Source organism: Lissotriton vulgaris, chromosome 9 (assembly GCF_964263255.1).
Source record: "Lissotriton vulgaris chromosome 9, aLisVul1.2, whole genome shotgun sequence".
NCBI lineage: Eukaryota > Metazoa > Chordata > Amphibia > Caudata > Salamandridae > Lissotriton > Lissotriton vulgaris.
Window position 1 is genome coordinate 150,796,396 of NC_141697.1, and position 13,256 is coordinate 150,809,651.

General features: G+C 44.0%; 1 protein-coding gene across 1 annotated transcript in view; it reads left to right on the forward strand.

Moving 5' to 3' along the window:
- LTK (leukocyte receptor tyrosine kinase) overlaps positions 1-13,256 on the forward strand; it is a 655,467-nt gene that overhangs the window by 421,859 nt on the left and 220,352 nt on the right. The window contains exon 5 of the mRNA XM_086937237.1: positions 9,902-10,041. Within this exon, the coding sequence (XP_086793363.1) occupies positions 9,902-10,041 (140 nt within the window). The remainder of the gene's footprint in view (positions 1-9,901; positions 10,042-13,256) is intronic.

The window sequence follows — 13,256 nt, forward strand, 5'->3', positions numbered from 1 at the left end:
CGCACCTACGTGTAGGGTAAGCCTCAACCCATCTAGAAAATATGCAAACAATCACTAAAACGTATCTGAGTCTATTGCATTTAGGCATTTCTATGAAGTCAAGCTGCATTCTATTGAAAGGCCCCCCAGACCTCCCAATGTGACTCAATGTGACTGGTGTTCTCTTTCCCACGTTTAGCTGCTGACAGATCGTACATCGCTGACACACTGCTTCTGCCGCTACTCTAAACTTTGGATTGTACCACGTTTGTCTGAATACTCTCACCATAGCATCTCTACCTATGTGTGCTGATCCATGCAATTTCCTTGCCATTGGACTAACAAGTTCATTTGGTAAAACTGCTCTCCCATCTGCAGATATCCAGAAATTCATCTCACTTCTAATACAACCCGCTGTTTCCCAACTCTTTTTCTCATCATCTGGTGCATTTTCCTGAACACTCCTTAGCTCATCCCACGTATCTACAGTATCTAACAACATTGTCAATTCAGTTCTTTCTTGGATTCCCCCCACTTTTACATCAGTGTGAGAATATCCCTGTTCTGCGCAGTAACGCGCTACTTGATCAGCATAACGGTTGCCTTGCGACACAAAGTCTACGTTCTTCGTGTGCGCGGCACATTTGACGACCGCTATGGCTGACGGACCTTGCAATGCCTCTAACAAGAGTCTCACGAATTCTCCATTCCTAATGGGAGAACCCGAGGAGGTCATATAACCTCTTTGAGACCACAACTGCCCGTAATCATGAACTACCCCGAAACCATACTGGCTATCGGTGTATATGGTGACTCGAAGTTTGTCGCCTGCTAAACAAGCACGCGTCAAAGCAACAATTTCAGCTACCTGAGCGGAGTGTACTCCTTCCAGGCAAGCGGCTTCTATTACTCTCGTAATTGTGCAAACTGCATAAGCTGCTCTCAGCTGACCGATATTGTCTCTTACACATGAACCATCAACAAAGAATATTTCATCGGGGTCAGTCAATGGCTCATCTACAATATCAGGTCTCGGTTTGGTGCATAGTTCAGTCACATCAAGGCAATCATGGTCTGTACAAATTTCATCATCTATCTCATTTGGAAGTGGCATCAAAGTTGCAGGATTCAAGACGGAGCATCTTTGTAGGGTCACATTCTCGGCAGCCAGTATGACTTGCTCGTAGCGTGTGAGCCTGCTATTTGTCAGATGCTGAGTCTTAGTCCTGGTCATTAACAATTCTACAGAATGTGGTACGTACACTACTAACTGATGTCCCATTACCACGCTTTCAGAACGTTCAATGCTGACACCCGTTGCAGCTACGGATTTGAGACATCCGGGCAACGCTGCGGCTACTGGATCTAATGTAGCCGAAAAATACGCCACTGGCCTACGCGCATCTCCATGTATCTGGGCCAAAACTGCTAACGCGCATCCCTCTCTTTCGCAGCAGTAAAGCAAAAATGGTTTTGTGTAATCAGGCATTCCTAAAGCCGGGGCACGACATAAGTCCTCCCTCAGCTGCAAAAACGCCATCAAACAATCTTTGTCCCATGGTACCGGATCACTTACTCCTTTGTGCGTCAGTTGTAATAATGGTTTTGCCTTCAGTGAGAAGTTGGCTATCCACTGCCGACAATAACCGACCATGCCTAGAAACATCCTGACTTCTCTTTGTGTTGTAGGCGCGTTCATTTTCATGATCGCCTCTATTCTGTCTGGAGACACCTTCCGCTTTCCCTTTTCAATCCTATGGCCCAAGTATTGCACTTCAGTCTTACAATACTGCAATTTACTTGGAGACACCTTGTGTCCGTTCTCGGCCAAGTGATTTAACAAGGTTATGGTGTCTACTCTGCAAGCTTCCTCAGTTTCTGACGCAACTAGGAGGTCGTCTATGTACTGGACTAGAACCGAATTCTTGGGCAGTACTAGACTCTCAAGATTTCTCTTCAGCAGCTGGTTAAAGATCGATGGGCTTTCTGTATACCCCTGAGGGATACGACACCATGTTAAGACGCGATCTTCCAGCTTAAAAGCGAAAAGATACTGACTCTCTTCATCTAAAGGAATCGAAAAGAAAGCTTGGCACAAATCTATCACAGTAAACCATTCAGCTTGGAACGGTATCTGAAATAATATCACTGATGGATTCGGTACCACTGGACAACATGAGACAACAATATTATTAATCTTTCGAAGATCCTGCACTATCCTATATTTTCCACTAGGCTTCTGCAAACCCATAATCGGGGAGTTACATGGACTACCCACGATCTCCTTCAGTATTCCCTGTTTAATCATGGATTCGATCACAGGCTTTATTCCTGCAATCGTCTCTGGTGTCAACTTGTATTGTGGAGTTCTTGGATACTCAGCATTGGGTCTTACCAAGATCTTTACTGGTTCTACTCCTTTGATCAGTCCTATTTCTTCTCCAGTAAAATCCCACACCTCAGCTGACACTTTCTCCCTCAAATCCTGTGGAAGCTCTTCCAGTGTTAAGGTAGGATATAGTTCCACGCACTCCTGCGAGTTTACAACCTTAAAATCGGCATCCTCATCATTGGTCTGCACTTCTACTCCTTCAGGTGTACAATGTATTGTGCAATTCAGTTTACACAACAGATCTCTTCCTAGCAAACACACAGGGCTAGAATCACAGATCACAAACTGATGTTCGTCACTGTAATTCCCTATTTTTACTGATACAGGTTCTGTCAAAGGATTCGTCATCCTCTTGTTCGTGACTCCTACCACCTGAATCGTCTCTCCCGATATTGGCAGACCTGGGACTACCGCTGATCTCAGCGTGGATCGAGTGGCCCCCGTATCCACCAAAAAGGTTGTAGGACATCCAGCCACCTCAGCCTCTACGTATGGTCCTCTCTGATCTACTTCCAGGGCTGCACCTAGAGTACAGTCTTCCTCCCTATTCACTCGTTGCCCTGTAAGAGGATCAACGTAGTAGCATTCTTCTCCTCCTACGAACAATGGCATTTGTCTATAGGTTTTCCCTCCATTTGTAATGCGAGGTGGTTGAGGAAACGGGGCTCGAGGAGTCTGGGTCCCCCCTTTGATAAACTTTCCCTTCGGGACCGCGGCTCCCTTAACCACGTTATTCTGTGCCTCTTCCTCCTCTAGTTCTAATTCCCCTGTCTCGACATTGTAAGGACACTCGCGTCGCCAATGTCCCACTTCGTTACACTGATGACACCTCGTTGTCTTTTTCAGTGTCGCAATATCCATTCTCGGTCTCGGTCTTTCTTCCTCATCTCTGCTCTGATTATTCTGTTTCTTTGCTTGCGTTCCTGTTCCCTGTTGCCGCTGTCCACCCTTTCCAGCTGCTTGCATTTGTACCAGCATTAGCTTTTCCTTGAGTTTCTTTGCCTTTGAATCTATTTCATCGCTACAGTACCTTGCATACCTCAGAATCTCATCTAAAGGTTTGTTCTGCCAACAGATCAAATGCTGTTGTATCATCAGGCTTATGTCTGGTCTCAATCCTAAAACAAACTTCGACACAAACTGTCCTATGTCCTTAGGATCCATTACGTCTAACCCACTGTATTGTTTAAATGCTTTCAATAGCCTCTCATAGAACTCGTGAACCGTTTCTTTAGGCTCCTGAATTGTTCGATCTATCTTAACCCAGTCTATGTCTTGTACTGGCACTTTCTCTTTTATCCATGTTATTACCCTCTCGTACTTTTCCATGACTCTGTCTGACGGACCATTTGTCCGGGTATCTCTCGGAGGCTCACAAGTAGGCCATTCAATACTAAGTTTGCATGCCGTTCATAAATCTCCGGGTACTACGATATCGAACAATGTGTTCAAATCTATCCACAGCACCTTAGAGATCTTCACGAACCTCTCTACCTGCTTGTACCACTCTACAGGGTTTTCTCTTAACTTGGGGAAAGAGTTAGTGAATGCCGCTAAATCCCCCCTACTCCAAGGTACATGAACGTAGTTTCCGTTCGTGATTTCTCGCAAAGGGAAAGCTTCCATTCGCATTAGGTCTGTATCCTGGGACTTCACAATTGTACTTTTTCTGACAGATCCCCTCTTAGACCATTTGTCCTCCCATCTATCCAGATCTCTCCATATTCTAATACACATGACTAGTTCCCTTATGTGTACTCTTAGTCCAATCGTTCTACGTTCATCCAGATCTCGGTCTGTGCAATTTAGCCAATGATTGGGCTGTAAAGCTTTAGTTCGTGACATGTCTATCATATATTTTTCTGCTAATTCGGATAGTTTTTCATGAGCTGCCCTTGCTTTCCGAGTAACATCCTTGGATAAGAACAATATTTCATCTGGTGCGTACAACTCTAACCTCTCTATTGCCACTGTGCCATCAATTATTTCATCTAAGTCTGATTTCAAACTCATTACATCAATCCGTCTTGCTTTTATTTCAGCTCTCAGTATGTCCGTCCTAGGTGGTTCGCTCATACCCCTCTCACCTCCACTATGCGCCCTACGCCTAAACACGGGTGAGTTATGAGGAGTTTTCCTTCCATCTCTTTGTTCCCACCTCTCTAGATCCCAAGCCTTTCCATCTTCCCGTGGGGTGTGGTGGAACATTACTCCATCCCCCATCCCTACATTGCGCCTTTTCGGCTCGGTTTCTCCAGATACGAGATAGGATCCACCGTTCTGTTCAAAATCACTGTAACTCGCTTGCTGTCTGGTGTCGCTCAATAAACGATAAGGTCCTTCATGGCCCTCCATGCTCCCGCGATCTCGTTCTTGATCACCAGAAGTATGGCGAGACGTTTCGCGACTCCCTATATTCTCATGACGTCGCTCGCGATCACCAGATGCATGGCGAGACCCTTCACGACTCTCCATGTTCCCGTGATTCCAATGTTGCACTGTTTCACTCGGGGTATGGTGAGTGCATCTGAAAGTATTTCGGTACTCCTGCGTCCTTCGTTCCCCCTCACTAAAGGTGACGCGAGGCACTTCGCCACACCCTGCACTCCTGTTGTCGCACATTTGCCTATTGCCACTGATAGTAGGACAATTATTCCCGCTGTTTTCCTGACTCCCTCTCTCCCACTCCGGGCTGCTTTCGCCAGCTCCACAATGAGAGAGGATCCGGTTATCCTGGTCTCTCCACTCTGCTCCTGTTTCTAAACTTTTATTCCGAATCTCTTCGGCAGTATCCCATTCTTTCAGGTATTCCCTTAATTCCTTATGGGATTTCGGTTTTGGTCCCCTTAAGTCCATTGGCCCTCTTTGACCCCCCTGTTCTACCCAGGGACCTGTTGCGGCATCTAATGGGGTACTCCGACTCATCGATGCTAGTATCTGTCTCTGAAGATTCATCATGGTATTCCTATTCTCCATCTCTGCCCTTTCCCTATCCCATCGTGCCTGTTCCTCCTGCTGGACCCCTTCTGGGTTGTAGATTGACACAATAGGGCCTATGGTAACCGGTACCTGTAAAGCGTCTGGCATTTGGTACGACCTTGCATGTTGCGTTTCTGGCACCTTCTGGACCACGAATCTTCCCACTACTCTCTGTTCGGAACTAGATTGAGGTACTTCCTCATCTTTCTTGGCATCCCACTCTGTTACTGGGATCGATTTATATTCCCCCCATCTAGCTCCGTCCTCTTGTTGTAATATGGGACTTGCGGCCCCTCCGCTGTACGGAGGTGGTCTATCTGTTAATAGCCTCTCTATCAGATCCTCTTCTGTCTCGCTTTCCTCATCTTCCTCTAGAGGTTTCTTTTCTCCCGTAACTTCTAGCATCGGGTACAGTTTGTCTGCTTCTATCTTCTGCACCCTCCATTTCTTAGCTTCCTCATCCCATTTGGCATCCTGTACCGCCTTTACTGATCGTCTCACTCTTTCTTGGCGCCTCTTTACGCTCTTTTCGTGTGCTGCTCTAAACCATGCGCTAAGGGCTTCAAACTGTGTTGGCCTCGGTAGAGGTCTTGTTGCAAGCATTACCGCTTTCAGTTCGTTCAACACGTCTAGCTTAAACGTTCCGAATCTCGGAAACGTCAGTTCCTTATTCCCTTCAGTCAGCTTATTCCACTCGGAGATCCATAGTATCGAGTGTAAGCCTACATTCACTGCCATATGATAAGCTGGTGTGCCTTCTGGTGGAGCTTCTTCTCCGGCATATAAGTTTCTTCTATTCCTCCTAAAGATTGCTCTCAAACTCTTAAAACACTTCATTTTCGCTACTCTACTATTTTCCTCTTTCTCTTCCTTGTTTATGTCCCGATGACAAACCAATCCCTACGCGGCTCTCGCTAATCGGCCTATCTCAGCGCGACTCTACGCTGACCGACCAATCTCAGCGCGACTCTTCGCTGACGTCTGACAAACTAACCAATCTCAGCGCGGTTCTATGCTGACGTCACTCGTTCCCTCTGCAGCAGTTCTCCTTCTTTCTCAATTCGTCTCACGATTTCGCATGCGTTTTCATTCATACACTGAAAAATGACTACTTCCGTCCAAGCGATCACTTTCCTCTGACTGTACGGCCACAGTCTAACTGTAATTGCTACCTCAACTGGCGAAACGTCTTCCCTCTTACGGTCAGACGATCGCCTCAACTGATAGGCTTCTTACACACAGTAAACGTACGACCAGCGTCCGTTACTCATTCACTCACTCTTACGCTCCCCCTATCATCGGTCTGTCGGGCGATCAATGGTACCTCATGACCCCCTTTCAATGGTAGACAAATTACTCTGGGTGTTCGATACACCCGAACCACTTAAGTCCTTCCCTGGAGCTTAAGATTTCATCCGGTTGCGCGCGCTCACAACCTTCCCTCAATCACACTACAGGCTTTCAACTCCGCTTGACATTACAACACAGGAACAACATAAAACACCGCAATCTTACAACGCATGACCCTTATACTCACTCTCGACCGACTCTGCTGCTTTTCTCTCAACACACCGTCAGCACCGTCTTCGGCAGGGATTCTTCTTCTGGTCGTCGATGACTAGGGACCTTGGGGTAAACTAAACCTGACCTAGGTTGTCTTCCTCAAGAAGAAAACCATCTTTCTCTGCTACCAACTGCGAGGAATGAGATTTTAATATCTTTTATGATTAATTTGATAACTTATCTCATTCGACAATTTTGGATCGCTTGATATCTGTCATTGAGTAAAAGACAAACCCCGCATAGGTTAGATAAACCCCATAAACTGACGCCACTCTGAAGAACCACTTACAACTGATAAAGTTTTAAGATTTTTATATAGAATCAAAGTTTAAAATGCATATACAATCCTCTCAGGATAAATCTCAATAAGTATACAAAAGAATACAATTAAAGTCAGTTCAAGAATCAGCAAAAATTATCGATATGAAGTGGTTCCTTTGCGTCATCTGCAGAAAGAGAAAAAAAATCAAGTTAAATCTGTCCCTACTCTATACTAAGTGACATCCCTACTTCGCAAGATTCCTTAACCTGAAAAGGTGTCAGCAGTTTGACTCCCAAAGAAGTTCAAACTCTCTTAGCCTCTAAAGGTAACTTAAGTTTCAGAAGCAGTACCCTCTCTGCCTACCCATCCGCTCTCTAAGGGTCCTCGGCCTACTGCTCTCTTGCGCTCTGATCTCTCTCAGCGCATCTGCTCAAGTCATCTACTCTGAGCTCTCTATGATGGCCTCTGCTCAGAGCTGTTCGCTATCTTATCCCCGGGGTGCTGTCCCTAAAATACACAATCACAGTGTGGGTGGAACGCCCCTTCGACGCCCACCACGGACTTTCCCCGTGAGGTAATCTTCTAGCCTTTTCCTTGCTTCGTCTCTTCGCGTCGTCCGTTAAGTTGACCTTTCTTCTTTAGACGCCATCTTCGTCTTCTCGTTGGTGACTTCATTCAATATTACAATTGACATTTTCGGAGCACAAGTCAACAACCTCAGCAGAACTTTAATCTTTATAGTTATGTCTATAACCTTTCTTGGTCCTGTGAATGGACTTCTCAAAACAACTCTCAAATTCCAAGCGCTTCTTATCACGTTTAAGCCATAAACTCCGTCCAGCGTTGTCACCTTAAATCTAGCAAGCGCTAGACTCCTTGGCTCGCACGTTCACAGCAAGGCTATTCACGACTCCTGTGAGCCCACTAAATTACATACAGCGGACTACCCTCCTGCGACCCCTTGGTCAGTCAGGTTAAAATCACAAATGACCTAAACCCTTCTAACATTCTTACCAGAAGCTTTCTACACAGTATAACCTTTAACACACATTTATATACAATCGCATTTAGCAAATCCTTTACATATAAGTGAATATATTGTACATAGAATACAAACTACATAGAGTATAACTTTATATTCTCATTTGTTACATCGCCGTATATGCTCTCTGCACATTTCTTCATGTTACATTTCACGCGGTTTCTCCATTTAAAGCTACACACGTACATGAATTCTGCTTTGCACGTTCTACATTTCGTAAGCATTTCTACACATTTCTACATTAGCCCACTACGTATACGGGCCTTCCAAATCTAATACACATTCAAGAGTAAATACAGTTACATTTCCTATATTACTTTGATTACATCGGTTAACTTTATGCTATAAGTGTCAACTTCATGTTACGACTATGCATTTCATTCCTATGTTATACAATGTGCTTGTAAATATGGCTCATGCATATTTTTTATTCAAATTTGCGCTCTCTCACTGGTGACATCTGTGGTAGTGGGGTGTCTTTATTTGAATACCTTGAGGGCACCAATATTACTAGTATCTACTGAGAAATTGAAACAATCTACTGTCTATTATTGATGTGCAATCTTGTTCAAGCCATCACTACCTTTTATGTTTTGTTGAGGCCTGCCGGGGTTGCCCGGGTCCTGGCATTGCACCCTCTTCTTCTTCTCCTTGACTCAGGTCTTGCTTGCAGTCCCGCATCTACATTCATCCACATTCTGTGCTTGCGCCCTTGTCTGCTCTCTCCCATGGTCCAGTCCTGCACTAGCTTCCCAGGCTCCCTTTCTTTTTCTCCTTTCTTTTCTTGCCTTTTCTTCTCGTTTCTTCCCTTTCTTTTCTTTCTTTTGCTTTCCTTTAGTTTTTTCCATTCCACCCCTCTCTTCCTCTGCTTTTTCCCACCTTCTTCCTTTACCCCTTCACTGCCCCTATCCTGCTTATCTCCTACCCCCCTCTTCTTTTACCCTCTTCCTTTCTTCCCCCTCACACCTCCCTCACGTCCGCTGCTCCACCTCCACTTTAACCCGGCTTCTCCCCTATTACCCTGGCTCGCCCATCCTCCCTCGACTGCTCAGTGCCCGACCCATCTGTTGCAATGTTTATGTATCATACAAGCCCTTGTATTTTCTGTGAGCTAGTGCAGCCGGTCTGGAGCATTGCATTGCCTGTTGTACCTGTTACTGTCCCCCCTTCCCCTTGTAAACTTTGAATAAAGAATTGCGGAACAAAAAAGGAGCACTTGTAATCTCTACATTTTGGACAACTATGTAAAAATAAATTGAATTACCAGGCTCTCTTTGAGTTCCAAGTTCCTTATTTTATTTTTTATTTTATCTCAATTTATTATATAATGCAAACCATTCACTGAGTGCACCAGAGCACTGTGCAGATGTTGTATATTAAGGAAAAGAATCACATTGCGTTATTAAATTGGAGACCCTGTTTCAAACATACCACAAAACAAAGCATCCAAGAAAGTGAAGAATTGAGTAGAAATTACGAACTATAAAACCTTTAGCTGTTCTTTATACTCTTGTGTTTCCAACTAACCATTGTCTCAACTGGAAGAGGAATCTAGATTGATACTGCTTGATCTTAGACTGCTCAACTAGCCATTTTCACCTTTTTTAAATCTTGTGAACTCCAGTCGGCAGGTATCTGCCACTCAACTGGTAATAATGCCCCTTTCATGTTCTCTTTCTCATAGGGTGAACGAGGAGCTGTTCTCTGCTGAGATTGGCCAGGTGGACGAACCGTTCCAGATCGCTCTTGTGTATTCAGCATGCGCAGATGAGAACAAGAGCGTTTTGGCTTTAAATTCCCTGCGACTAGGAGACTGCTTCAGGGGTAGGTTTTTAAATCTTAAATGAGTGTATTTGAACTATAGGCAGTCCCCTGCCTCATAAACAACCATGCATACAGAATTCAGCACAAAGTCTTCTGTTGACCAGCATCCTGCAGTATTTCCTTCTTCCCATTTTTGGAGAAAGATGCTTGCAGCAAGCTCACCAGCCTCTTGAATTACCAAAACATTCCTATCCCTTTTGGCCAATAGTGGGGGATGTTCCTTTGTTGGCTGCATCTTTGTGTTAATGACTGGTATTTTCTGATTAGAAGCATAGCTATGCCACTACTCATGCAAAGGCTCTATCAGGTGAGATCTATTCTATTTCATGCCCTTTTACCATTGTAAATTACAGATTTCTATGAAGAGAACCAGTGGTCCCCTGAACAAGTATTGTAAGGCCCAAAATGTTTTGAAACAGGACACAGAAAGAAAGAATGAATTAGGGAGGCAAATTAATGCTTTATGATGTGATCACAAATGAAAATAATGGAATATTTTAAAAACACATAATTGTTTGAAGCAAGAACATTTTGGTATTGAATGGCTAAAATGGAAAGTAAGAAATGAGTGCCAACTGGCACCCGCAATGTAGTACGAAAGAAGGGTGACACAAATCCAGATGTCCAGAGTGCATTATGTAACACTTTAACAAGTTTGAAACACAGTGGACCGTACCAATATGCCCACACAACCTTTGGTTAATTGATTGATAACTAGAGATCGTATAAAGTGTTAAAAGAAAGAGTACCAAACACAAGGTTCACATTCAAGTGTCCTAACCTTGTGCAAAAGACCTAACCACAGAGCATCCATGGCTAATTAATTATAGGTATGCCTACTGTTTCTCCCCCTCAATCGTGCCCCTTAGATATATCTGTCAGTCACTAGCTCAATTGTACTTGTGAGAGAAATCTTGATATTTTGCTGATCTCCCAACTCCTGTACTATGCATCTGTGGCCCTGTGGACCTATGGGGGACATCTTATTTTCTGCCTTTAACACTTTACAACACACAGCAATCACCACAGCATCTATTCTGTACCCTAGCCCCTATTTTACGCAACATCATGCAATCAAATTTCAGGACTCTCGAAGAGAAACCTCCTGTATCACTCCCTTCTACAATTTCAGCAACAGATTACATCAACTTCCATTACCTTGGCATACACTTTTTTAAATAGATGTTACCCTTCCCTCAACATTATCTCTTTTGTTTAACTTAAACATCTTCATAATGCAACAGTTAGTCTATCCCGTTCTGCCCATCAGATACACCTAGATCTCTTTGTATCCACAGGGTTTGTGTTTTCTTTGAGGTCCAGTCCATATGTCTTGACTATCTGTGGCCTCCCTTCTCCATGGCCTGCCAAGGAGCAGCAGGAAATCACATCACCCAACTCAGGGATTCTTCCCTACCTCATTGGAAGCTCTCATATTATTCACCAGTTGGCACAGGCCATTCCCTCTCCTATGCAAAAAATATGGGAGAAAGCCTGTAAAGTTGTGCGTTGGTTTTTTAACATGCCACCATAACTTATTTGGCCAGGGCATCTTTGGCATGACCCTCACTTTTAGATTAATACTGGCCCTTTTAAAAAAGAAGGTTGCATTTGTAACAGAGGGACATCTGACCGGGAAAAGGAGTCTGGAAGTGGTTGTTTTACACATGGCTGTGAACAATCCAAGGACAGTGGAACAAGTGCCTCTGCAGGGGCTTGAAGTAGAAGATTGGGCAGTTTCTCTGTCCGGTTAATAGAGAAGAGAAGTCCACTGATCAGGACGATAAAGAGCAAGGTCAAGTTAAATGATGCCTGCATGGATGTCATCTTATTATGCTCATCTTATTATGCCATGATCTTCACACTGTGTATTTCCCTGTCTTAAGAATTGTTATTCCGAACAGGGGGTCCTTGTTATTTACATTGTCATCTTAATGAAGCCAGCCAGCCAGTAGGCATAAGGTCCTTGCAGACCAAATGGCTAGGACCAAATTGAAGCCATCTTCTTTGCAAGAGAGTGGAGGATCAATTGAAGACATTCCTGATCTATGATTAGATGTGGCCTACTTACCCTGACCAGTTACCTAATATCAAGGCATCCAAATTAGACTTTTTCCACCCCCAATGAGAGCATGGTGGGTTTCACCTTTCAGCCTAGGCCTTAGGGAAGTGTTCTTTTAGCTAAGAGTAGCCCTAATTCCAGAACCATTTGACTCATCTCTGTAATCCTTGCTGTTCTAGGGATACTGTGGAGGCACAACTGGATCTTGCCTTAGGGAAAGTTCTTTGGCATTCCAAATCCATTTTTTCCTGTTGATGTGAATCCTAGGTCCTTTTGGGCAGTGGGATTTGGAGGATTAAAAATATGTTTGTGCTTTGCTACATTCATGGCAGATGCTCAGCTGCCGGTTTTAAACCTATGTCCTAAAGGTTTCTGAGAACTCACAAACCTTCTATATGAAAAATGAAATGTGAAGTGTATCACCTTGCCGATAAGCACTATAAAATCAATTGGAGACATTTTTTTTATTAGGTTAGCACAGTTAATTAAAACCATTGCAATACAAATGTCTCTGTAGCGTCTTTACCACATTAAAAAGAAAGCGAAGCAAACCATCAAATTCATAACACATGTTTCTAACAAGGCAATCTTGTACTGTGAGCATGACAGTAATTATGAGATTCAAAATCAAGGATAAAATAAGCCTTGTAGCTCAGTTTGGTGAAGAGACACTAGGACAAAGAGCAAAAGTAGTCTGTGATGAGTTTTTGGGAAGGAAGGACCGGGTGGGAAGAGGTAGAAGAGGGAGAGAGCAGGTTTTCCAAGAGTCTCACATATTTTCCGGACCTTGCGAGCGTTTGAATATCTGTTCAAGTAAAACAGAGAGCAGATGCCTCCCAACATGTGCTGATGCCCCTTTTTAGATGTAATGGGTTTAGGAGAAGTCTTCTAGGAGCGTCTAGGGTGGGACAACAGCACAGAAGATGCAGCCATGATTCAGACCTGTAATTGCACAGTCTACAAGCCCCCTCCTCACCAGTTGGAGCCCATTGGTTGAAGGCCGTGGAGCGCAGAACTACAAGACGAATAAACATTATCTGGCAGATGCATCAACGTAGCCTTTTGCTATTCCTAAATAGAGATTCTTAAGGAATCGCTATATAGGAATAGCAAAAGCCTATGCATGTAGGAATCTCTATAATAGCGATTCCTA